General features: G+C 43.9%; 1 protein-coding gene across 1 annotated transcript; it reads right to left on the bottom strand.

Annotated features, from left to right (window-relative positions):
* Positions 1-4,019: 4,019 nt before the first annotated feature.
* cahz (carbonic anhydrase) lies at positions 4,020-27,561 on the bottom strand. The gene is made up of 7 exons (XM_061731504.1): positions 27,339-27,561; positions 22,100-22,297; positions 13,108-13,226; positions 12,906-12,998; positions 8,468-8,530; positions 6,391-6,546; positions 4,020-4,885 (listed from the first exon to the last, which is right to left on the bottom strand). The coding sequence occupies exons 1-7, from the start codon at positions 27,370-27,372 to the stop codon at positions 4,766-4,768; spliced, it is 783 nt and encodes a 260-aa protein (XP_061587488.1). The 5' UTR covers positions 27,373-27,561; the 3' UTR covers positions 4,020-4,765.
* Between the last annotated feature and the right edge of the window lie 278 nt (positions 27,562-27,839).

A 27,839-nucleotide genomic window follows, 5' to 3' on the forward strand; every position in this document is an offset into this window, starting at 1 on the left:
GCCTTTGTTACTCTACTAGCCTTTACTAGCCTTTGTTACTCTGCTAGCCTTTACTAGCCGTTGTTACTCTGCTAGCCTTTACTAGCCTTTGTTACTCTGCTAGCCTTTACTAGCCGTTGTTACTCTGCTAGCCTTTACTAGCCGTTGTTACTTTACTAGCGAGACGCTTGATCTTACTCACGTGGAAATCTCCAACTCCTCCTTCACACACAGTATGGATAAGAGAAGTCCTTCATTCTGTTCGACTAGAAAGGATCAGATGTGTTTTGAGCGGCTCCCTTGGAACATTTTATAAGACGTGGGACTAGTTTTTTGTGTGTGTTTGAGAGCTGGACTTCCCGGGGATTCCCCAGTGACGCATTACACATTTCAGTGATATAGTTGAGACATGACAGATCCCCAACTGACCAGATATTACTTTATGTTTTAGTATTTTGTGTTATTATTCATATACTGTATTTATATACTTTTACGTTATTAAGCTATCTTTTGTCTTTAGTCTTCATCTTGAGTTTTGTCCTTTAGTTTGTCGTATTTGTCCTGTCTTGGTTTGTTTTTGGTCTCATTCTGTTTTTATCTTGCATTGTTGCATCATTACTCCATTATGTTACTGTAATGTTGTTTTTATTTGAAAATTACAATAAACAGATTGTGGAAAAAAAAAAAACACTAGTTTCCCCCCCTTTTTTTAAATACGACCAGGGGCCACATAAAAACACCTGGAGGGCCACCAGTGGCCCGCGGGCCGCCAGTGGCCAGTGGCCCGCGGGCCGCCAGTGGCCAGTGGCCCGCGGGCCGCCAGTGGCCAGTGGCCCGCGGGCCGCCAGTGGCCAGTGGCCCGCGGGCCGCCAGTGGCCAGTGGCCCGCGGGCCGCCAGTCGCCTCTCCTGCTCTACGTCCTCCAGGGTTCAGTTTGTGGTTGTGATAAGAGTTTCACCTCCAGACTCTGAAGAACCGTTACTGTCCTGCAGACGGAAGATAAGAGAGGGCGGGGTCGCCGTCTCACACTCTCTAAACTGTTGGACAAACCTTCTGAAACTCCTCTGAGACTCTCTAAACTCCTCTAAACTGTTGGAGACCCTCCTAGACCCCCTGAGACTCTCTAAACTCCTCTAAAACTCTCTAAACTTCTCTAAAACCTTCTAGTTTTAAAAGTCGTCTGAACTGAACTCCAACAGTCCAGCTTCAGAACCACTTCCTGTTTCAGACTGAAGATTCTGGAAACCCAAAGTTCCAGACGTTCCAGCGTTGGCGGGCCGAGGAAACAAAGCAAAGGTCCAAACCTTCCTGTGGTTCTCTCCCAGCGGTCGTTGTTTCAGGTTCTGATCCAGTTTTTACCTCATTATCGTCTCTCAGTGTCCAGACAATATGAAATAATGAATCCAGAACAGAGAGAGAGATCTTTGTTGGAGCTGCTAATGAGACATTCTTGCTGATCAGAAACACAATGAAACTGGTCCAAAACCACAACTCATTATCCAGTAATTGGTGGGAACTTTCAGACAAACGTCCCCAGAGTTTAGTTCTCTGTCCAGGTCTCTGTCCAGCTAACAGTCGGAGTTAAGAGATGGTCTGGGTCATTTCAGGGGCCAAAATCCTTGGAGCTCCTATAATGTATTAACGTCCTATAATGTAATAATTCCCTATGATGTAATAATCTCCTATAATGTAATAATCTCCTATAATGTTATAATCTCCTATAATGTAATAATTCCCTATGATGTAATAATCTCCTATCATGTAATAATGTCCTATAATGTATTAATCTCCTGAAAATGTAATACAATTTGCACTTAACTCAATCGAAAATGTAATAAAATCGTTTCAATCATTTTTCAAATCATTTTCAGGAGATTATTACATTATAAGAGATTATTACTTTATAGGAGATTATTACATTATAGGGAATTATTACTTTATAGGACATTATTCCATTATAGGAGATTATTACATTATAGGAGATTATTACATTATAGTAAACTATTACATTATAGGAAATTATTACATTATAGGAAATTATTACATTATAGGAGATTATTACTTTATTACTTTATAGATTCTTACTTTATAGGGAGTTATTACATTATAGGAGATTATTACATTATAGTAAATTATTACATTATAGGAGATTATTACATTATAGTAAATTATTACATTATAGGAGATTATTACATTATAGTAAATTATTACATTATAGTAAATTATTACATTATAGTAAATTATTACATTATAGTAATTTATTACATTATAGGAAATTATTACATTATAGGAAATTATTACATTATAGGAGATTATTATTACATTATAGGGAGTTATTACATTATAGGAGCTACAATCTCATTTCCTAGTTGGGACAATAAACAAAATAACATTTTAGAGAATAATTCCAGGGGGACGAGGAATAAAAGTTGTAGCCTTAATACGGCATCTTTTACCACAATTTGACATTTTTCATCTCTCTATGTCGCCAAACAGGCAGAAGAGCTTTTAAGAAAAGACAAAAAACGATAAAAAATAACTTTAAATTGTTTTTCTTTGGTGAAGAAAAAAAAGAAAAAAGAAGAAAAAAGAAGAAAAAAAAACTTTAACTTTGGTTTAAAGTACAGTGGTTAAAAGTGGTTTAAAGCGCTCAGAACTGGTTTAAAGTGGTTTAAAGTGGTTTAAAGTGGGTTTAACGCGGTTAGATGACTCTTAAATGCTTTAAAGGTCAGAGGAGGACGGGGGGGACGGTGGAGACGACCTGGACCGGGGGGGGACAACGTCCTGCCAGAGTTCCATAATTCATCATTAACCTCAACAACAAACACATGAACCCGTTGACCCGTTTACTGAAGGTCCAGAACAACAGAAGCTCATTCAGGATCAGATCAGGTCCAAACCCTCGGGGGGGGGCGGTCTCATCTGCTGGTCCTGGTCCTGCTCATCCAAACTTTCATCCACTCATCAACTGTGAATATTTATACAAAATAAAAATAAGACACGTTTAAAAACGACAGACACGTCTGGAACTTCAGAGTTTTTATTGTTTTACTGAAACATCCAACACTGAAACATTCAGCTAACTGAGCTAACAGAGCTAACTGAGCTAACGGAGCTAACTGAGCTAACGGAGCTAACGGAGCTAACTGAGCTAACGGAGCTAACTGAGCTAACGGAGCTAACTGAACTAACGGAGCTAACTGAGCTAACGGAGCTAACTGAGCTAACTGAGCTAACTGAGCTAACGGAGAATCCAGGATCCTCCTTCAGGAAACCAGTTATCAATAAAAACACTTTCTAACATTTAACGTCTACGAAACAATTCACAGCAAAGAAAAAGCTTCGGAAGTCGATCAAAACTTCACTTCAAAAACTCTAAATCTTAACGAGAATATTTGTCTTATTTCTACTTCAAAAATCTCATTACACTTAAAACAAGAGTCATCACCAGAAAAATAACTTGTTATTTGACAATTTTCACCTGTTTCAAGTAAATTTTCACTTGAAATAAGTAGAAAAATCTGCCAGTGGAACAATATTTATCTTCTCATTACAAGCAAAAAAAAGCAGATTTTTCTACTTATTTAAAGTGAAAATCTACTTGAAACAGGTGAAAATTGTTATTGTTTCCAGTGATGAGTCTTGTTTTAAATGGAATGAGATTTTTTTTCACTAAAAATGAGACATTTTAACTAGAAATAAGACAAATATTCGTGTTAAGATTTAGAGTTTTTGCAGAGCGAGGCTAGTAGATTTCTAGCTAAGACTCTGGATCTCTGGAGGAACTCGACCTTTAACTCAGAACTTTAAGCCTGAATTATTAATTATTACTTCTTACAAAGATCCTGCTGATGTTTTCATCGTTTTGGGAAAGAAACAAGGCACGTTGGTGAAGGAAAGATTAAATTCAGGCCGAGCTAGCATCTAGCTGAGGCTAACCGAGCTAGCATTTAGATAAGAATAGCCAAGCTAGCGTTTAGCTGAGGCTAGCTGAGCTAGTGTTTAGCTAAGGCTAGCATGAGCTAACATTCTGCATCGTTGAAGTTGGTAAAGTCCAGTAGAAAAAACACCTGAATTTATACTCAATATCTTTATCTATAACTCATACCAGAAAATTCAGCTATTTAAAAACCTACTTCATAAAAATGTAACAAATTAGAGAAAGTCGGGAAAATCAGGAATTTTAAGAATAATTTTCAAACTCTACGACTTTAGGGTAAAAAAGTAACTTTGAACTAAAATTTAACGTAAAAAATCGCTTCCATGCGCCGACTCTGGCTTCAGTTCTTAAAGGTTCTGATTTTGCTACAAATGAAGTCGTTTGTTTCTCCGAACAATCTGAGTGTCGGGTCGTCGGCTGATTGTCGCCGGATTGTCACTGTAAAATCTTCCTCACAAAAACACACTTTTACGTCTAAACGGGATCAAACGTCCTCCAGAGTCCAGAGTTTCAGACTTTATCCGAAAGATAAAAGAATCGGAGAAACTAGCCTAGCATGTTAGCGACGGAGCACGGCTAAACGCGGCTAAACTGGAGCTAGCGGAGCGTCAGAAAGAGGGAGGAGCCAGCGAGCTGAGTGGGCGGAGTCAGGTTTATTTGAAGGAGACGTGGCCCTTCAGGAGCTGGGGGCGGGGCCAGTAGTGGAGGGGGCGGAGCTACTTGAAGTTGGCCCGGACCTGCCGCCCCTTCAGCAGCTGGGGGGGACGGTAATTGGAGCTGGGGGCGGGGTTAGGAGGTGAGGGGCGGGGCCAGGGCTGGGTGGGCGGGGTTAGGAGAGGGGGCAGAGCTACTTGAAGTTGGCCCGGACCTGCCGCCCCTTCAGCAGCTGGGGGGGACGGTAATTGTCCACCATGCAGCAGGCGGATTCTTCCTCTCCGGTGAACAGGAGGCTCCGGAACTTCGCCATCTGGGGACGAAACAAGATCAATCAGGTCCGGCTCAAACCGGTTCAGACCAGACCGGTTCAGACTGGCAGGAACACACGGAGGCCTCACGTCGAGCACTGGAAATCTGAAAAAAAAAAACACAAACGAAACACAAAACCGACACGGAGCCGACCAAAACACGAGCAGCAATCGACCCAAATCTGGAGATCTAATCACAGTCTGAGCTAAGCTAGGCTAGGCTAGGGTAAGCTACCCCTAACTAACCCCAAAACTACAGAGCAAGCGTGCAGGTGAACTAGCCAGTGTGTCTGTATATGTATGTGCGGCTATGTGTGTGTGCGTATGTGCAACGGCGTAGCGGCAACGGCGTCGCGGCAACGGCGTAGCGGCAACGGCGTCGCGGCAACGGCGTAGCGGCAACGGCGTAGCGGCAACGGCGTCGCGGCAACGGCGTAGCGGCAACGGCGTAGCGGCAACGGCGTAGCGGCAACGGCGTAGCGGCAACGGCGTCGCGGCAACGGCGTAGCGGCAACGGCGTAGCGGCAACGGCGTCGCGGCAACGGCGTAGCGGCAACGGCGTAGCGGCAACGGCGTAGCGGCAACGGCGTCGCGGCAACGGCGTAGCGGCAACGGCGTAGCGGCAACGGCGTAGCGGCAACGGCGTCGCAGCAACGGCATCGCAACTTCGGCGTCGCAATTTCTGTTGCAAATAAAACCTTCGTCTTCCAATTCATTGCATTTTTAGCCTAGTTATTTTGTGGTAGAAGTATCGGATCGGTACTCGGTGTTGGTAGTACAAGTACTACAAGTACTACAAATTTGTACAAGTACAAATTAAAATACTCGTACTAGGTGTTTTTTATTTAATAATTAAGGAACAAATCTACCTCCATAGAATCTTAATAAAACAACTTTCATGATATTCAGCAGGAACAAACTGCTGTTTAATTAGTGTAGAAGGGACTGGAATTAATAAGGAGTCTCAGGAGGGGGGGCGGGTCCAGGTCTACATGGGGGACCTGGACTCAGCAGGTCCTGGAGTAAACAGAGTCTCCTACGGGACCAGCAGGTCTCCAGGGGCCCCCCAGGAGGACCCGGTTACCTGGACCCAGGACCCCCAGGAGGACCCGGTTACCTGGACCCAGGTCCCCCAGGAGGATCTGGGCCCCCCAGAGACCTGGGAACCAGGACCTGCTGGACTGGAATCAGCTCCTCGCCGTGGAAACCAGACCAGAATGATGGAGAGAAGAGAAGCAGAGATCCAGGAAAACCAGGACCAGGACCAGGACCAGGACCAGGACTAGACCTGGATCATAAGGGGGTTAGAAACCTGGACCAGGACACACATCAGACACACACACGCAGCAATGTCAGCAACAGCGCCGCGGGAACAGAGTTGCCAACAGCGGCAATGGAGTCGTACACACACAGACACACACACAGGCAGGTGGAAGCAACAGCGGGAGAGACCCAGATCTAGAACCAGATTGAGGTCTAGGTTCAAGTCTAGGTCTAGATTACTAACCTGGGCCGGACTGACGCTGATGGGCTCCTTCAGGACGATCCAGGTCACGCTCTCCAGCAGGGGGGGGGTGGTCAGGGACCCGTCGTAGGTCCAGTAGTCCAGAGACCCGGGGAGGAGCGTACGGGGGTCAAAGTTGGAGAAGGTGGTCTGCTTCCCCTGCAGGACCAGGACCAGGACCAGGACCAGGAATCAGGACCAGGAACCAAGGAGACGAGGAGACGAGGAAGGAAGGAAGGAAGGAAACACCGTCAGAGTTCAGAACATACACTGTGTCATAAATGCATGAGAACGTCCGACTATCGCGTCACACTGCAAGACATCGGACGCTCTCTGTCCTACTGAAACAGGAAACGTAGAAACGTGCGCCCTAATCGGGAATCGAGTGGTATGACTTTTATTAGCGATTGGTTCGTACGCTTTCGCGTAACGTGCAAAAACGTGCACTTTTAGCGCCATCTGGAATGCATTGCGAGAACTTTGGGGCCTCAACAATCGCACACGGTTACTTGAAAAATTCTGAACCAATTTAGAAAGTTGTAGGCCCTGAATTTAACTACAGTCCTGTGGATTTTCAGAGCGATCGCACAAATAGTTTTCGCTCGAAGTGCAAAAACATTTCCAGGTCTCCAAACTAATGGGGAGATTTTCCCATGTATGTGTGTGGCGCGGAATGTCACACTGTGGATGGGAGGAGGTAAAAAAAATCACCTTTGTTCTGAGTCACCTAACTTTCTCGTGCTTGCACGTAGAAATGTCATTCAAACTTCAAAACGGAGGAAAACTTCTCTTCTCTCAAAAACTGAAACTGTTTTTTCCTAAGATGTAAACTTTTCCAAATATGAGCACTCAAGCGAGGACTGGAAATCACTTTTTCGTGCGGAATGTCGGTTGGTAGAGTGGCAGAAGCCGTTAAAAATTACCTGAATTTTTATTTGTAACTCGAGCTCACGGCCAAACCGTAAAAAGGAGACCAATAATTTTTGGTCAGAATGTAGACATAGGTGTTGGGATTCATAAAATGACTTTTTTTCTTCAAAAGAATCTCACTCTGTCTTCGCACTGAGCTTACTCACTCATTTTAAGGAATATCTGAATAAATTAAGATTGTCAGAATCTGCCGGGTTCTGTGTCTCTCACGATGTTTTCATTTTTTGGCTACGAGCTACGGTTTGATCACAAATTGGAGCGGCGCAAGCAGAAGAGTCGGCGCAGAGGCTCCGCCCCCTTCTCTCCTATTGGACACAACTTTCTCTCTTCTCTCCTATTGGACGAGTCGAGATGTCGTCACAGCACAGCAAAGTGAAATTAAAAAATGTTCAATTGGGGCAGGCAGGCGCAGCACATTTTTGTAGCACATAAATAAATGGGAAAGCCGGTGCGGTCGCCGCTTTGCACCCTCTCTGTGAAAGAGGCTTGTTGTTTATCCCGGGTACGGAAGAGGAAGCTCCTCCCACGTTCATTTCTACCAATCAGAACAGTTGGTTCATTTCTGACCAATCAGAGAACAGTTGGTTCATTTCTACCAATCAGAGAACAGTTGGTTCATTTCTGACCAATCAGAGAACAGTTGGTTCATTTCTACCAATCAGAGAACAGTTGGTTCATTTATGACCAATCAGAGAACAGTTGGTTCATTTCTGACCAATCAGAGAACAGTTGGTTCATTTCTACCAATCAGAGAACAGTTGGTTCATTTATGACCAATCAGAGAACAGTTGGTTCATTTATGACCAATCAGAGAACAGTTGGTTCATTTCTACCAATCAGAGAACAGTTGGTTCATTTCTGACCAATCAGAGAACAGTTGGTTCATTTCTGACCAATCAGAGAACAGTTGGTTCATTTATACCAATCAGAGAACAGTTGGTTCATTTCTGACCAATCAGAGAACAGTTGGTTCATTTCTACCAATCAGAGAACAGTTGGTTCATTTCTACCAATCAGAGAACAGTTAGTTCATTTCTACCAATCAGAGAACAGTTGGTTCATTTCTACCAATCAGAACCGGGTCCTCCAGAACCTGAAACCAGAACCGGGTCCTCCAGAACCTGAAACCTGAAAGCAGAACGGGTCCTACCTTGGTCTTGATCCCGTCCAGGGCGTCCAGAACCTTCTGGAGACGCGGGTTGGCCGGTCCGATCTGGAGGAGACACAGAACCGGGTCAGAACTGGGTCAGAACTGGGTCAGAACCTACACACCAGGGGCCTCATTTAAAATGGAGTGCGTAGGATTCATACTAAAAGTGCACGTACACTAGGGCTGGGCGATATGGCAAAAAAAGTGATCACGATTTTTTTTCCCATATTGAACGATCTCGATTTTTAATCACGATTTTTTTTAAATCAGAAGATCCCCCCCTCCAGAGATTAGTTTTTTTTTTATTAACAAATAAAGCCAATAGCATGTTTTAACAAGAATCCAGAATGCTACCAGTGGTACCCACCGAAAAAACTAGGGATGCACCAAAATGAAAATTTGAGGCCGAAACTGAAGCGGAATAAAATGTAAAGACTTGGCTGAATACTGAGTACTGAATAGCCTACGGAATGCGGTTGTTCACAGTTTTTCATTTATTTTGCCATTTTTTTCACAATTGCATAGATAAAATTGCAATGACATTATTAAAAACAAAAACAGTAAACTAATATGATTTGAGCCACTGTCAAGCAGCTGGCGATGCGGTTGCTTAAATTGACCAACAGGTGGCGCTCTAACATCACTGTTTGTTTACTGTGCGTGACTCTGACGCTGGTTGGTAATTAAGGAGTTAAAACTCAATCGCCACTTACAGGACTCAGTAGCCAGCAGAAACGGCAGTTTTATTACATTTATTAACTGTAGTACCGCTATTATGAGAGGTTATTTCTCACAGTATTAGCCTAAAGGGACTTAACGCTGATTTATGGTCCCGCGTTACACCTACGGCGTCATCTGGTGAGCTCTGCTTGTTGCCTCCGCGCTCCGACACATTCACTCCGCTGAGCGCGCACACACGCACACACGCACACACACACCCATGTCGGGGCCGCGGAGTTTCTGAAGTCGGCGGTGATCAGAGTAATTTGTGGTACAAGCAGAGCGAATCACAACTTTAATGAGTGCGGTTCGAATACACAATACATCCATCACGAAGGGCATTTTGTGAATCCATCACACCCTCCTCCTGTACGCTCGGAAGAAGTTGTCCGGCGAAATAAATAAATAAATAACCGCTAACCGTGAGTCCCGGTCGGCTCGAAGCTAAGCTAACGCTAGCCTGCGGTTGTTGTTGTCTTGTAGTTTTATTCTCTCTGGTCACGCTTGCTCCCACCAGTGCAGGGGAGGCAGATGTGACTACTTTAATGCCTATGGTCATGCAACTTGCCGCGGCATGTCATGCATGATCAATTAATGCAGACAGCGCGGTGCCAGGAAAGCGGGTTGTGATTGGTTGTCGTGCACTTTGCTGCAGCATGTTTTGCACGTGATCGAGAAAGTAGACCCACAGCTGATCACCGTGATCGAACTTAATTTGATCGCGATCACAAATCGAGATCGTATAATCGCCCAGCCCTAACGTACACCCAAAAGACAAAAATGGCGGGCGCAAAAAAAAAATCTGGATCTATAAAACCATGTGCACGCAATGTTCCTTTATGAATCACAGTCCAGCTGGAAGGTTGCTCAGCTGAATCCGCCTCATATCCCGCCCTCTACACGCCCACTTTATGCCATAAATCCATATGGATGAGCCTACTGAGCATGTGCAGTGGCTCCTGCAGCCTGTTTGGCTTCAGAATGAATGAGAGGGTGTCCCGTCACCGTGACACTGACTTTCACGGAGACAGAGATGTTGTAGATGATGTGGAGGACAGGAAAACCACATTATTTGGTGGTCACAGTAAAAGTTAGAATAACTATATAAATAGTATACAATAAAATAAAGCGAGTGAGTGGCAGCACGCCGTTGCTGCGCTAAACGCCGTGAGTTCCCTGGTGCAAAAGGGGGACAAACGTCCCCCCGTCTTTTCAAAATCATGTTTTTTTCCCCCTTACTTTTTACAGTTTAAAAACTAACGGTAGGCTCAGCCTTAAATTGCAAATTATCAAGACACTGTATGAAAGCGATACGAAAACGGCCCCGCAGCCCCGCTTCACCCCCCGCTCCCCCTCTTCCTCTCCCGTCTCCCCTCAGAGCTGCTCAGGGCGGGTTTATGGTTCTGCGTCACCAACGCAGACCCTACGGCGTAGCTGCGCGTCGCCGCGTACCCTACGCCGTAGCTCTGCGTCGTTTAACGCGGGACCCTAATTTAGGCACCATACACCCGCACGTAAAGGTTTCACGCGCGCGTAAAACTCATATATATGAAAACAAATCTGAGTCCCTTTAGGGAAGAAATGAGGGGCTCCGTGGGGCTCCCTAAACGCAGCCCCTCATTTGTTCTGTCCTAAAGCGGTGGGTGAAGAAGAGGCTGCAGCTCCAGCAGCAGCAGAGTCCTCCTGACTGACAGCTTCACACACAGAGGACACGATCAGCGCTATTTTATTATAAGTCTGATATATGTTGTGATATGTGATGACATTATTAAGAGTATGACATGAATCTGGCTTCATTTCACCACCTCACAGCCTGTCTCGCCAGTTCCCCGTGTCTTAAGTAAATTCTTACGGGAGGGTCAGGGTTGCCGTAAAGATAAGCAGATTTTTAGGTTAGTTTTTTCTTTTTAGATCCGAGGATTTGCGTAGAAGGTGGCTTCCGCAACTTTCAGGCGCCTTTTCTGCGCAAGCAAGCTTTATAGATGAGGCCCCTGGACCTTAGGAGGAGGTCTGGACCAGGACCAGGTCAGAACCGGGTCAGAACTGGGTCAGAACTGGGACAGAACCTACACACCAGGACCTCAGGAGGAGGTCTGGACCAGGACCAGGTCAGAACCGGGTCAGGACCAGGTCAGAACTGGGTCAGAACTTACACACCAGGGGCCTCATTTAAAATGGACTGCGTAGGAGTCATACTAAAAGTGCACGTACGCTCAAAAGCCGAATATGCCGGGCGCAAAAAAAAATCCGGATTTATAAAACCGTGTGCACGCACATTTGCACGCAATGTTCTCTTTATACATCACAGTCCAGCTGGAAGGATGTGCATCTGAATCCGCCTCATATCCCGCCCTCTACACGCCCACTTCATAGCATAAATGCATATGGATGAGCCTACTGAGCATGTGCAGTGGCTTCCTGCAGCCTGTTTGGATCAGAATGAATTTCACGGAGACTTAGATCTAGATGTTGTAGATGATGTGGAGGACAGGAAAACCACATTATTTGGTGGTCACAGTAAAAGTTAGAATAAGTATATAAATAGTATAAAATAAAGCGAGTGAGTGGCAGCACGCCGTTGCTGCCCGTTAGTGCCACGACGCAATTTCCACTGGGGACAGGGGGGACATGTCCCCCCCACTTTTCAAAATCATGTATTTTTATTTATTTATTTATTATTTTTGGATCCCCATTAGTCTGCATAAATATGAAGACTATTCTTCCTGGGGTCCACATTAAATCATACAATTAATCAACAATTCAGCATTTATACAAAGAATTACATAGATCAATTAACCTGAAAATATTAACATGAATTTCTCAGTGCATATGAACAAATACTAATAATAATAATATGAACATTGAAAAATGTACATGAATGGATTCCTTTAACTTTTCTAATAGACTATTGTAACATTATATTATGTTGAAACACAGCTTCTCTCAGTTTAATTTTGAAACTAGCCATTCCTGTGGTTGAAATCCCCCCCACTTTACAGTTTAAAAACTAACGGAAGGCTCAGCCTGTAATTGCAAATCCTCAAGACACTCTGTGCGAAGACGGGACGGGACCCGCTCCCCCTCCTCCCCTCAGAGCTGCTCAGGGCTGATTTACATAATTCCGGCTTAAAAGTAAACACAACATGCGCGCACGTACCCGTGCACGACAAGCAGACACACACGGGGAGAAGACTATTTCTTTAATTTTTAACTTTTTTTAAAACTTTATCCTTATGAACGCAATTGTTATATAGTCCAACTTTCCTTATTTTAATCAGAACACTTTCTTTTTTCCTCTTCGGCGTGGAGTAGTGGGCTCAGAGCGGCAGCCACCCCCCCCCGCCCCCCCCCCCCCCCGCCGCCTGCTCCGTTATCAGCACTATTTTATTATAAGTCTGATATATGTTGTGATATGTGATGACATTATTAAGAGTATGACATGAATCTGCTTCATTTCACCACCTCACAGCCTGCGTCGCCAGTTCCCCGTGTCTTAAGTAAATTCTTACGGGAGGGTCAGGGTTGCCGTAAAGATACGCAGATTTTTTGGTTAGTTTTTTCTTTTTAGATCTGAGGCTTTGCATAGAAGGTGCTTCTGCAACTTTCAGGCGCTTTTTCTGCGCAAGCAAGCTTTATAGATGAGGCCTCAGAACTGGACCAGTTACCCGGTCCACGTCCAGGACCAGAACCAGAACCAGGACCAGAACCAGGTTCTCACCTTCAGGAAAACTCCCACCACGGCGAGTCCATCTGGTTTGTCGGCGGCGTCTCCAAAACTGGGATACTTGGTGTTCCAGTGGACCAGGTGGAGCTGGGGAGGAGAAACCAGTTACTGGAGACCGGATCAGGGGGTACCTGGTTCTAGGGGGTTTAGGTCTCTAGGGGGTCTGCTGGTCTAGGGGTTCTAGTGGTCTTGGTACCTCACAGGGGAACTTGGTCCCGTTCACCGTGTGCTCAGACCCGCGGTCGTCTCCGGCCCCCCAGTGGAAGTGGAACTGTCTCAGGCGGTAAGTCCCGGTGATCGGACCCCCGTTCAGAACTGAAACACAACCAGAACCGGGTTAGAACAGAACCAGAACCAGAACTGAAACACAACCAGAACCAGGTTAGAACTGAAACAGAACCAGAACCAGAACCATGTTAGAACTGAAACAGAACCAGGAGGTAAGTCCCGGTGATCGGACCCCCGTTCAGGACTGAAACAGAACCAGAACCGGGTTAGAACAGAACCAGAACCAGAACTGAAACTGAATTACATCAGTAAAATTACTGTATATTCCAACCTTAGAAATCACAGTAGGTCCATATGTGGACTTCTATTTGGAATGCAGTACATGTGTGTGTTTGTCTGTCCACCCACACATATGTGCTAGTTTGCATGTGTTGTGTGCTTATGTGCCATGTGTAATAAGGCTGTCCCTCCGTAGATTAATTGCTAGGTTTGGCCCTAGTTGGATTTGCTAGTTGAAGAGTCATTTGTTATGCTTTCTTCCACGCACATTCTTGTAAACATTAGGGTGAGGGTTTTAGTGGCTATTATTCTTATATTGGAGTGCATTTCGTTTTTAATCAGCCAAAAACATACTATTGTGTGTCATGGTTAGGGTTTTCTTAGGACCCAAGTGCAGGAGACAGAGGGAGGCTGGAGACAGGAGTTCTCAAAAATAAAAGGGTTTAATTCACAAAGGGCAAAAACAAAGCGCTGCAGAGCAGGATTGACAAAAAACCAGGATCATAAAAAAGGTACGAGGAGACATGGAGGAGGGAACAGTACGGACCGACAGGGAACCAAGGAATGACAAGACAAGATATACTGAGGGGATAACGAGACATGACGAGACACAGGTGCAGACACAATCAGGGCAGATGGGACACAGGCGGGGCAAGACAGAACTGAAACTAAAACTGGGAGGAAGTGTCAAAACCCTGACAATTGTGTGCGTGCGTGTGGGCAAGGCGGCCTGGTTACATGACTGACTCCTGGCCTGAAAAGGTTTTCCAGTCCGGCCCTATAGTCCAGTCATTATAGGCCAGAATTAGGCTAAACCTAGGACAAATTGCAACAGTAGCAAACTCAACTGATTTTGTATCCTCAATATGTCTTTAGTGAGAGAAAAAAAGTCCCAAGGAATCCCATCATGGGAAATGTGTTTTTTTTCAATGTTTTGTTACCCCTATGACACCTACTTGATTGCTGGCAGGATCACTGACGACACTGTCTTTCAGAGATTGTGACGCGTTCAAATTTTGAGGTAGCTCAAAAGTAAAGATACCATTTGATTCTAGACAACCTCAGGTTTCCAATGAGACCAACCATGTCATGTTACCTCATTGGAAAGGGGGCTACATACCTAATTATTCAAAGTTAAGACGATTTTTTGGGGAGGGAAATATGGCCATCACCATTTTTCAAATGGTCCCTTGGCCTTCTACCTCAATATATGTTAATGGAAATGGGTTACATGGGTACCTACAAGCCTCCCCTATACAGACATACCAAATTTATGTTAAGCCCATGTAGTTTTGTGCAAGAATCATGTAGTGTTTTGCATGCTGTACAAATATGTAATTTCCGCCTATTATAAAAACTGTGTATTTGCCCATTTCTGCACACTGGGAGTCAGGAATGTCATTGCATAAATTGGTATTTCTTGACAGCTGAGACTCTTGTGCATCCAATGAGCCCAGATGTAAGCTATTCATTTGTGCAGCTTTACTGGAAATTTTATGAACCCAAAAATGGTCATCAATATAAACTAATGATAGGAATGTTAATTATTACATTCACTCTCACCACCATCGGAAAAGCTGCAGAGGTATAGATGTGAGGTAACATTAACTCTCAAAAATAAAGATAATAATCAGATGTAGATTTTCCTTTCATTTTCAATTTACTATACACAGGAATTATATACTTTGTTTCACACAGTACTGTATTGCTTTATGGCTGTGGCTGCTTTCCATGCCTGCCTGTGCAGAAGTCAACCAGGCAATGGAAGCACTCACAGGGGTCAACTTTAATACTGGAGAGCAGAACCGAGACATGACCGAAGCAAGGCAAGCCCGTGACTGGAAGGATACACTGAGCGTTCTCGCATATCTACAGGAGCGAAATCCCTTTGACAAGGACCCAAGTCTTCGCAATATAGCCACTGGAGAGCATGCCCTTTCCATTGTCAATGTAGATACTGCACAGGCTGTCGGCACATCAATCCTGAGCTCTATGGATGGTCACACACCTGCAGAGTACACTTTCAAGAGGAAAGATCAAGCTGTCACTCTCGGCATGAAGTCATCTGTAAAAATAGATGGAGATCAAATCCAAGTTGATCCGCAGCTCCTCTTCCAGAGACTGATGATAGTGGCACAGAAGTGTGATGAACTGGAGTCAGCCCTGAAGTATGAGCTCTGTAGCTATCCGCCAGCTCTTTTTGATTCCTCTCTGCTCCTTCGAGAAGCAAAAAAGCCTGCCCTTGCTGATGCCATCAGGAAACACGTTGGGCCAGATGTTCCAGCAGACAATGTGGTTGATGGCAGCCAGTACGTCCTGGATGGGGGAGCACTCCTACAACGTATCCCGTGGTCCATTGGATCCACTTACACATACATATTCCACCAATACACACAGTATGTGGTAAAGAAGTATGGAAAGGCCGTAGTGGTGTTTGATGGATATCAATCTAACAACACAAAGGATATGACACACCAGAGACGTTCTAAAGGAAGGATCGGAGCCATAGTGACATTTACAGCTGATATGACACTTACCATGAAGAAAGACGAGTTCTTGACCAACAGAGATAACAAGCAGAATTTCATTTTCATGTTAAGTGCAGAGCTACAGAAGGCAAACTGTGAAACCTACCATGCCTCAGGAGATGCTGACCTGCTGATTGTGCAGAAAGCTGTGCAGTGTGCTACCACCAACAAGACCGTGCTCATAGGAGATGACACAGACCTGTTGGTGCTTCTATGCCACCATGCCAGTCTGAAGTCTTGTGATCTATTCTTCTGTTCTGAAACAAGACAGAACACAAAAAAGACCCACATGTGGAACATCAAGGCCACAAAACGACTGCTCGGCCCAGATATATGTAAGCACATCTTGTTCTTACATGCAGTTTTCGGATGTGACACAACATCTCGTCTTCATGGGGTCGGGAAGGGAACCTCCTTAAAAAAATTCAAAGAGAGTGCCCTGTTTCGAGAGCAAGCCAACGTCTTCTTTGACAGTTCATCTTCTAAAGATGATGTAGCAAGGGCAGGAGAGAAAGCCTTGGTGATACTGTACAATGGCAAGCCAGCAGACACCCTGGACTCCCTCCGATACCATCGGTTCTGTGAGAAAGTGGCATCAAGCTCCACTCATATTGAGCCACAGGCCTTACCACCTACATCAGGGGCAGCAAAATACCACAGCCTGAGAGTGTACCTACAAGTACAGGAATGGAAGGCATCAGCCTCCGGTACATTTGCATTTTTACTGTTCTTGCACTGATCATGTATATACCTACATTTAAGTGTGTCAATATAACAATAATCTTGTGTCTCATTCCCGCTCGGACAGTACTCATGATGAATGACAAAGTGCATCTTTTCTTACAGACGAACGTAGTCCGACGGACTGCGGTTGGCTCAAGTCTGGCGAGGGATTTGTGCCAGTCAAGACCACCCTACCCCCTGCACCTGAGAAGCTCTCGAGGGTCATAAGATGTACCTAACCAGAAGATACTAACAAACTACTGCAAAGAAGATACTAACCCGGTCTATTATTCCGGTGTAAACTTTCTCTGCAAAGAAACGTCCCCACATTTCACTAAGTTTTCTGGAAGATTCTCTCAGTGTGTGTTGGATTTATATCTTTTATCCACAGTGTTAGTGATGGTGTTGGTGATTTTCACCTCATTAGAATAAAACGTCCAGCCAATAAAGTCACAAAAGCTTTCAGATCTGCTTGGAGTTTAAGCAAAGGCAGTTGAAAGACACCAAACAAATCAGTCATGGAATTAGGATCAATGATTGTCCCAGTTACTTCTGTCAAAGTCTTAAAAACTGCAGTCAGGAAGGCGTCTCACCGAGACCTCGTAAACATCCTGCGCTAACGTGGAGCCTAACTGACACAAAAAGCTCCTGCTGATCAGGATTTGTTTTCTTTGCAAATGTTATGCCGTATTTATGTCCAGCTTGAGTTTGGTTGCCATGGTTACTCATGTATTGTGGTAGCTTTATTACCGAGCAGCAGCTGCGTCGGTCTGTATTTAAGTTAAATGAAACTTATATGAATGTAGAAAGACTAACTATTTTATTGTATTCCTTTATAGCTCTTACAGTGTGTTTGCAGTGTATTTACATCCAAGGAATAAAAACACCGTGAACCATCAGTTTGATAGTCAACCATCATTAGTCGGGGTTACAGAAATAATTTTTTCTCTCTGTGCGGCCCGGTACCAGATGACCCACGGCCCGGTACCGGACCGGGGCCCGGGGGTTGGGGACCACTGTATTAAGGAAATGGGCGTATTCACTGCCAACAAAACTACGAGTCTGCCTGTATCTACATTGGTGATGTTGAGGAAGAGAGAACAACTGTAGAACCTGTTGAAAAGATACAGATCTACCGCCCACATATAAATCTTTGAATTGTTTAATCCAAGGTTAGAGCATATTAAAAAAGCACCATCTGATATAGAAGGAGGGAAACATGACCTGCAGCCAGTGGAGCATCCATGGAAAAGGTTTGTCAGCCAAAGTGACGCTTGAACTGGTTCCAAATCCTTAAGGAGGTCTTAACAATTATATTTTAGGATAGGAAGAGATGGGGCAATTACTGGGGGAGTGTACAAGAGCTGTCAGAGACAGGTTTGGAGGAAAAAGACTGATTACCAACCAGGCAGGAGGAGGTGAAAGGTATCAGACCTAAACCAGTACTGTAGAACTCTGGTGTTAGTGGCCCAGGAATAAAACCTTCAGTTTGGTAAGGCCTTTCCTCAAGAGGTTTTGGTCTCTGTAAATATTCCTTCCATATTCTTGGGTTTTTTTTATCCCAAATAAACTCTGGAAGAACACCTGGGGGAGGAACATCGTTCTACACTGAAATACATAGGAGAACTTTGGAAAATAATTCATTTTTACAGCATTAATCCTTGCAGCTGAATGTAATGGGAGCAGTTTCCTGTTTCATACGTTCCACACAAGGTCTAAAATTGGCTTTAAAAAGATGTTTGAATTTACTTGTGACTCGAATTCCAAGATATGTGAAACCATGCAAAGATATTTTAAATGGGAAATTGTGTAAAGCAGTGTTTCTCAACTCCGGTCCTCGGGACCCCCTGCCCTGCAGGTCTTAGATGTTTCCCTGCTTCAGCACACCGTGATACAAGGAGCTGTGTCATCAACAGAACTGTCCAGACTTTGATGACAACCTGGTGACGACTGTTAATTAGAATCAGGTGTGTTGAAGCAGTGAAACAACTAAGACATGCAGGGCAGGGGGTCCCGAGGACCGGAGTTGAGAACCACTGGTGTAAAGGAAACATACGTGTAGTTTTGTTTAGAGGAAATAGTTCACTTTACCGAAGTTAAGTTTACATCCTGATATAAAACTGAATAACTTCAAGTTTGCCAGTGCAGCAGGGACAGAAACAGATCAGTCTGACCCTGGTCGACCGGTGGAGAGGGAAATACTCCCAGAGTATTGTTCGTTCTGACTGAATCGTGAGGAGAAGAATAGAGTCATTCCACCCAGGTAGTAGGGTTGTCACGATACCAAATTTCTGTTTCGATACCGATACCAATATGTATTTCGATACTTTTCGATACTTTTCGATACTTTTTGTAAAAAGGTGGAACTCTCTCAATGTCAATGTTTTCCTTTATTTTAAAGCAGACTTTGGGAACAATAACAACAATAAATAAAATAAATAATTGGCATGGGATATTAAAATGTTCAAACCTTTAGAACAGTGTGAACAAGTAAAATAAAGCAATGCCATTCAAATTAAAGTCACCATGTTAAATAAAATACTGTAGCAGCAAAAACTCCTGCTTCTGAGTGGGTGGTGTCACCCTCTCTGAGCCAGGAGCACTAGACTTCTGTAATTGGGGGAGGGAGGGGGTACAGTATTTTAATTAACATGGTCATTTTAATTTGAATTCCATTGCTTTATTTTACTTGTTCTCATTGTTCAAAAGGTTTGTGTTTTGAAACTATAGGCCACATGAAACATTAAATGGGCATAACTAGAAAAATAAATTGAGGATCATTCTATTATCTACAGGACTGTCTCAGAAAATTAGAATATTGTGATTTTCTGTAATGCAATTACAAAAACAAAAATGTCATCCATTCTGGATTCATTACAAATCAACTGAAATATTGCAAGCCTTTTATTATTTTAATATTGCTGATCATGGTTTACAGTTTAAGAAAACTCAAATATCCTATCTCAAAAAATTTGAATATTCTGGGAATCTTAATCTTAAACTGTAAACCATAATCAGCAATATTAAAATAATAAAAGGCTTGTAATATTTCAGTTGATTTGTAATGAATCCAGAATGGATGCCAATTTTTGTTTTTTTAAATTGCATTACAGAAAATAAAGAACTTTATCACAATATTCTAATTTTCTGAGACAGTCCTCTACTAGGATAGGATTAGATATTGTAGGCTAATGGAATGTTTTACAAAAGTGTGTTTTAATATATAATATTAATTAATATAATTCATTGCCTTAATGGTTTATAATATATATGAAACATTAAATAATATTAAAATATAAAAAATATATTAAAGTTATATTCTAGTCTGTGGAATTTATTTAAATATTTTAAGAATGTAATTGTTTTTTTTTTAATATTTTAAAAATTGCATTTATTAACCATGGACATGTTTTAACTGTGTATGTAGGCTGCTGTAGGTTTACTACGGGCTGGGAGAGGCTCTGTAGTAATTAACATGACAGTGCAGTGAACTGGTGAACAAAGTTATCAGCTGTCGTTCTTGACTGAAGTCGGGGAACAAGTCCATGTGGTTGTCCTTTAAACGTTTGGACAAGTTTGAAGTGTTGCCTCCTTTTGCGAGACACGCTTTGTAGCAGCGCTTGCACTGCGGTGCGTCTGGTTCAGTGGCTCGCCCTTATCGCTCGGTTTGAACCAGAAATATTTCCACACCGTACTTCGGGCCCCCATTTTGTCCAAAAGTACGGGCTTTTCTGCAGCTGCCATCTCTATTTATTTCAATTTTATTTCAACCCGCTCTGTCTGTCTAATAACACGCGACTTCTCGTTTCTCTCTCCTCCGCATGCGAGTGGGAGGGGGAGGCGGCTCTGCTTCTGCAACTACGTCACACTCGCTGAGCTCGCCGTGCTTAAAGAGACAGGCTCCAATTTACCAATTCGTTTGCATAGAAAAAATATATAAAAGTACCGTTTGTTTTTAAATGCTGGTATAGTACCGTTTTCAAAACTCTAGTACCGCGGTACTATACTGGTACCGGTATACCGTGCAACCCTACCAGGTAGTAAACTTTTTACCAAAGCTGAATTTATCTAATGTGTGAAAAAGATTCCCCACTCCACGCGATCCAAAGCCTCGGCGTCCAATGATATCAGTCTGCCTCCGCTGCTTCTGGACCAGGACCAGAGGGGGTTCTGGACCTGGACCGGGGGGGGTGAGGGCCGTCTGTCCACCTCCAGATAAACACTCACAGCCATAATAACGTCATCAACGCTCTTATCTGCTCAGACAGTTGAGGGTTTATGGGGGAACACCCTGGAACGTTAGACCACAGCGGTGTCTGGTCCAGGGACCGGTTCTCAGGTCCAGAACCTGGACCTGAGGGGGGTTTATGGGGGAACACCCTGGAACTGGACTCTGGTGGGACAGAGAGTATCAGGGCCAGGGAGGAGGACACATATTTCAGAGGAGAAGAGTTCTTTTATTGTGCACTTCCAGAAAAAAGTTGCAATGTAGAGATTAATGTTGAAAATGTAAATAATGACAATTAAATAAAACCTTTTTTAGCAAAGCTAAACAATCACTAAACAATGCTGTTGTTTTTTCCTTAGTTGCTGTTTTTAATTGTTTTATTCTCTTTTTCTCCCATGTCTTTACTTTTTATCCCTTTTATCTCTTGTCTTGATTTTATTATTTCCTTTTAATTATCAAACTGTATTATTATTATTATTATTATTATTATTATTATCAATAGCGGCCTAGCACTGACAGTGCTAGGCCGCTATTGTATCTTTAGGAATTTTCCTTCATTTCTCTTTTTCCGACTAAATCAGGTCTTTTGCCCCCCTAAACGTGCCCCAAAAATCACCAAATTTTGCACCCAAGTCAGTCCTGGTGAAAAATGTGATATTTCATGGTTTGCATTAATGGGCGTGGTCTAACGGCTCAACAGCGCCCCCCGGAAAACTTTGTTCCTCAAGCCCCACAATACGGTTTGACGTACATGCACGAAAATCACTACACACCTGTATCATGTTGCAACTTAAAGAAAAGTCTCTTGGAGCCATGGCCCAAACCCAACAGGAAGTCGGTCATTTTGAATTAATCGTGTCATTTTGGCGAAATTTATGCCATTCCTTCGGCAGTTAATACGGCCCGAACCGTAACGTGCACCCAGGTGTGTTATACATCAAAATGTGCGTCTTCATCCTCCGACACCACGCATTACTTTTCTCTTTCAAAAGCGTTACCGTGGCGACGCTAGACGCCAAAAAGCGCGCCCACCCTTCATCTGATTGGTTCATATTTGATAGTTTCTACTTTCTGCTATAACTTTTGAATGTTTTGGCATAAAAAGTCATGGTGGTTCATCAGACTCGGTTTAGACTGCTTGACTTTCATTGGCCTGAATTAGCCCCGCCCCTTCTCCTGATTGGTCCATATCTGATAGTTACCAGAGCTGTCAGCGTCGTCCACAAAGTCCACCTGGAAGGAGTGTCCGTTGTTGAGGATTCCCTTGGCGGTGCCCGGGTCGTAGCGGAGCTTCAGGTTCTTCAGGGACGGGTCGTGTTGGGCCTCCTTAGGGACGATGTTGATGGGGGACTGACGGGACCCGTTGGCCACCGGGAAGTCCTGGCCCCAGGTGTCCGGTCCTGGGGGGACAGGGAGGTTAGTTATGGTACCAGGACCAGGTCTAATCAGGGACCCGTTAGCTACCGGGAAGTCCTGGCCCCAGGTGTCCGGTCCTGGGGGGACAGGGAGGTTAGTTAGGGTACCAGGACCAGGACCCGTTAGCTACCGGGAAGTCCTGGCCCCAGGTGTCTGGGCCTGGGGGGAGACAGGGGGGAAAGGGGGGTTAGTTAGGGTACCAGGACCAGGACCCGTTAGCCACCGGGAAGTCCTGGCCCCAGGAGTCTGGTCCTGGGGGGACAGGGAGGTTAGTTATGGTACCAGGACCAGGACCAGGACCCGTTGGCCACCAGGAAGTCCTGGCCCCAGGAGTCTGGGCCTGGGGGGACAGGGAGGTTAGTTATGGTACCAGGACCAGGACCCGTTAGCTACAGGGAAGTCCTGGCCCCAGGTGTCCGGTCCTGGGGGGACAGGGGGGACAGGGGGGTTAGTTATGGTACCAGGACCAGGACCCGTTAGCTACAGGGAAGTCCTGGCCCCAGGTGTCTGGTCCTGGGGGGACAGGGAGGTTAGTTATGGTACCAGGACCAGGACCCGTTAGCTACCGGGAAGTCCTGGCCCCAGGTGTCTGGGCCTGGGGGGACAGGGGGGTTAGTTATGGTACCAGGACCAGGACCCGTTAGCTACAGGGAAGTCCTGGCCCCAGGTGTCTGGGCCTGGGGGGACAGGGGGGTTAGTTATGGTACCAGGACCAGGACCCGTTAGCTACAGGGAAGTCCTGGCCCCAGGTGTCCGGTCCTGATAGGGGGGACAGGGAGGTTAGTTATGGTACCAGGACCAGGACCCGTTAGCTACAGGGAAGTCCTGGCCCCAGGTGTCTGGTCCTGATAGGGGGGACAGGGAGGTTAGTTATGGTACCAGGACCAGGACCCGTTAGCCACCGGGAAGTCCTGGCCCCAGGTGTCGGGTCCTGGGGGGACAGGGAGGTTAGTTATGGTACCAGGACCAGGACCCGTTAGCTACAGGGAAGTCCTGGCCCCAGGTGTCGGGTCCTGGGGGGACAGGGGGGACAGGGGGTTAGTTATGGTACCAGGACCAGGACCCGTTAGCTACCGGGAAGTCCTGGCCCCAGGTGTCCGGTCCTGGGGGGACAGGGGGGTTAGTTATGGTACCAGGACCAGGACCCGTTAGCTACCGGGAAGTCCTGGCCCCAGGTGTCTGGGCCTGGGGGGACAGGGGGGTTAGTTATGGTACCAGGACCAGGACCCGTTAGCTACAGGGAAGTCCTGGCCCCAGGTGTCTGGGCCTGGGGGGACAGGGGGGTTAGTTATGGTACCAGGACCAGGACCCGTTAGCTACCGGGAAGTCCTGGCCCCAGGTGTCTGGGCCTGGGGGGACAGGGGGGTTAGTTATGGTACCAGGACCAGGACCCGTTAGCTACCGGGAAGTCCTGGCCCCAGGTGTCTGGGCCTGGGGGGACAGGGGGGTTAGTTATGGTACCAGGACCAGGACCCGTTAGCTACAGGGAAGTCCTGGCCCCAGGTGTCTGGTCCTGATAGGGGGGACAGGGAGGTTAGTTATGGTACCAGGACCAGGACCCGTTAGCCACCGGGAAGTCCTGGCCCCAGGTGTCGGGTCCTGGGGGGACAGGGAGGTTAGTTATGGTACCAGGACCAGGACCCGTTAGCTACAGGGAAGTCCTGGCCCCAGGTGTCGGGTCCTGGGGGGACAGGGGGGACAGGGGGTTAGTTATGGTACCAGGACCAGGACCCGTTAGCTACCGGGAAGTCCTGGCCCCAGGTGTCCGGTCCTGGGGGGACAGGGGGGTTAGTTATGGTACCAGGACCAGGACCCGTTAGCTACCGGGAAGTCCTGGCCCCAGGTGTCTGGGCCTGGGGGGACAGGGGGGTTAGTTATGGTACCAGGACCAGGACCTGTTAGCTACAGGGAAGTCCTGGCCCCAGGTGTCCGGTCCTGGGGGGACAGGGAAGTTAGTTATGGTACCAGGACCAGGACCCGTTAGCTACAGGGAAGTCCTGGCCCCAGGTGTCGGGTCCTGGGGGGACAGGGAGGTTAGTTAGGGATGTTAGGGTACCAGGACCAGGTCTGATCAGGACCAGGTCTAACCAGGACCAGGTCTAACCAGGACCAGGTCTGATCAGGGACCCGTTGGCCACCAGGTGTCGGGTCCTGGGGGGACAGGGAGGTTAGTTAGGGATGTTAGGGTACCAGGACCAGGTCTGATCAGGACCAGGTCTAACCAGGACCAGGTCTAACCAGGACCAGGTCTGATCAGGACCAGGTCTAACCAGGACCAGGTCTAACCAGGGACCCGTTGGCCACCAGGTGTCGGGGCCTGGGTCTGCTGGAGCCGATCCCAGCTAGGAGAGAGGCAGGAGTTCACCTGGACAGGTAACCAGTCCATCACATATAAACATATACATACAACATACAACATACAACATACACATACACATACACATACACATACACATACACACATATACATACACACAACCAGACATTCACACTCAAACCTACGGTCATTTAGAATCACCAATCAAAATACAGGACTGTCTCAGAAAATTAGAATATGATTTTCTGTAATGCAATTACAAAAACAAAAATGTCATCCATTCTGGATTCATTACAAATCAACTGAAATATTACAAGCCTTTTATTATTTTAATATTGCTGATTATGGTTTACAGTTTAATATTAAGATTCCCAGAATATTCACATTTTTTGAGATAGGATATTTGAGTTTTCTTAAACTGTAAACCATAATCAGCAATATTAAAATAATAAAAGGCTTGCAATATTTCATTTGATTTGTAATGAATCCAGAATGGATGACATTTTTGCATTACAGAAAATAAAGGACTTTATCACAATATTCTAATTTTCTGAGACAGTCCTGTACTCGTATGTTTCTGGACTGTGGGAGGAAGCGGAGGAACCGGAGGAACCGGAGGAACCGGAGGAAGCGGAGGAACCGGAGGAACCGGAGGAACCGGAGGAACCGGAGGAACCGGAGGAACCGGAGGAACCGGAGGAAAGCACGGAGAGAAAGACCCTGCCTGGCTGGGAGTGGAGGTTTAAACATTTAAACATTTAAACATGTAAACATTTAAAAATGTAAACTTTTAAACATGTAAACATTTAAAAATGTAAACTTTTAAACATGTAAACATTTGAACATTTAAACATTTATTGGGCACATTGACCAACGTTTAGATGAAACATGTTTGTTTAAGTAGAAAAACCACAGTTAAAAATATCTTGATCTACTTTAAAAATTTAAGAAAACCTTTTCACAAGAGATTTTTATTTAGATCAAGAAAAACTAGTCTTTGTATAAAATACTTATTTTTTAGTATGTACAAAATTCATTTGCAAGTAAAGTTAATTTAATTTTGGTAAATAAAGTAATCTTAACACAATTAAGTTGACTGTACTTACAAAATGTATTATTTACATACTAAACATTAAGTAGTTTAAACAAATACTAGTCTTTCTGGATCTACATAATAATCTCATGTAAAAAGTTGACTTATTTTTTTAAGTAGATCAAGAACAATATTTATATCAGTGCACCCTAATTCTGTTAAATTTACTTTATTTATCAAAATTAAGTTGACTTTAAAAAGAAAAGAAAAGAAAAAAATGAAAAAAGAGAGAAAAAATTAAAAATTAAGTTAACTGTATTTGCAAAATGTATTATTTACTAAAAATGTATTAGTTTATACAAAGACTAGTTTTTCTTGATCTACAGAATAATCTCATGTAAAAAGTTTAATGTTTTTAAAGTAGATCAAGCTAGATATTTTTTACTGTGAAAAAAATACAACCTTATAGTTTAACTTAAAAAAATGAGGGTAATCTTTCACAGCTAATATTTTAATATTTTAGTGTTGACTCAGGATAAATCATTCATTTAGCTTAACTTTTTTATTGAATATAAATTATTTTCTGAATTACCGCCAGAAAATGTAAAAACAATAATATTAAATTAAATTAAATTTAAAAAAAAGTCAGTTTATAATATTGTAAAGTGAAAAAAACAATGTTCATCGATAGAAATAAATTAGAAAGTTTAAATAAGAAAACTAATATTTTTCAACTATTAGAATGAGAAAAAATAAAGGACAGCGTTGGTTATACAGGACTGTCTCAGAAAATTAGAATATTGTGATAAAGTTCTTTAATTTTAAGATTAAGATTCCCAGAATATTCTAATTTTTTTAGATATTTGAGTTTTCTTAAACTGTAAACCATGACCTGATCCAGACCCCCCCCTACTGGACCAGGTCCTGGTCCAGTAGGGGGGGGTCTGGATAATGAAGCCATGATCAGCAATATTAAAATAATAAAAGGCTTAAATATTTCAGTTGATTTGTAATGAATCCAGAATGTATGACATTTTTGTTTTTTTAATTGCAGTACAGAAAATAAAGAACTTTATCACAATATTCTAATTTTCTGAGACAGTCCTGTACTTTTTTCGTGTTATTCTGCACTGTTAACCCGAATAAATTCACACAACTCAGGAAAATAGAAACTTTTAAGTTGTGGAAACAACACATTAAAACATTTAAAAATATAACTTAAATATGTTGGTGTAATCAGTTACACAAACTTTTGTGTAACTGATTACACCAACATATTTAAGTTATATTTAAGATTAACATTTTAAATATATTCTGTGAACTTATTCGGGTTAAAAGTGCAGAATAATACGAAAAAAGTACAGGACTGTTTTTATTTATCAAAATTAAGTTGACTTTCCATGAAAATGAATTTTGTACACACGAAAAATTAAGTATATATATCGTTTTTACTTTTTATTGTATTTTATTTTTTCATGTTTACTTTATTTAAGTTTACTTTATTTATCAAAATTAAGTTGACTTTAAAAAGAAAAAAAAGAAAAAAAGAGAAAAAAAATGAAGAGAAAAATAAAAAAAGGAAAAAAATAATTTTCATCGATAGATATAAATTAGAAAACTTAGTTTAAATAAGAAAATTAACATTTTTCAACTATTACAATGAACTCCCACCTACCGTTATCAGGTCCGTATCCCCACGCGTGAGACATGATGATATTTCTGCTGAATTATTCCTGAATTATTCCTGTTGAATAATTTCTACTGATATTTCTGCTGAATTATTTTTGCTGATATTATTCCTGCTGATATTTCTGAATTATTTCTACTGAATTATTCCTGCTGATATTCCTGTTGAATTATTTCTGCTGAATTATTTCTGCTGATTTTCCTCTCGTTGTCCTGGAGACGATGCGTGAACGCGCAGCGAGAACGCGCTTTTATACCCGCGGAGCCTCAGCCGTTAGGGCTGATTTATGGTTCCGCGTCACACCGACGCAGAGCCTACGGCGTAACGTCTGCGTCGGTTTAACGCGGAACCATAAATCAGGCTTTACCGTCACATACGTCACCCCCCCCCCCCCCCTCTCTCTCTCTCTCTCTCTCTCTCTCTCTCTCTCTCTCTCTCTCTCTCTCTCTCTCTCTCTCTCTCTCTCTCTCTCTCTCTCTCAGGTGATTT

The sequence above is a fragment of the Cololabis saira genome, chromosome 10, assembly GCF_033807715.1.
Source record: "Cololabis saira isolate AMF1-May2022 chromosome 10, fColSai1.1, whole genome shotgun sequence".
In the NCBI taxonomy this organism is placed as follows: Eukaryota; Metazoa; Chordata; class Actinopteri; order Beloniformes; family Belonidae; genus Cololabis; species Cololabis saira.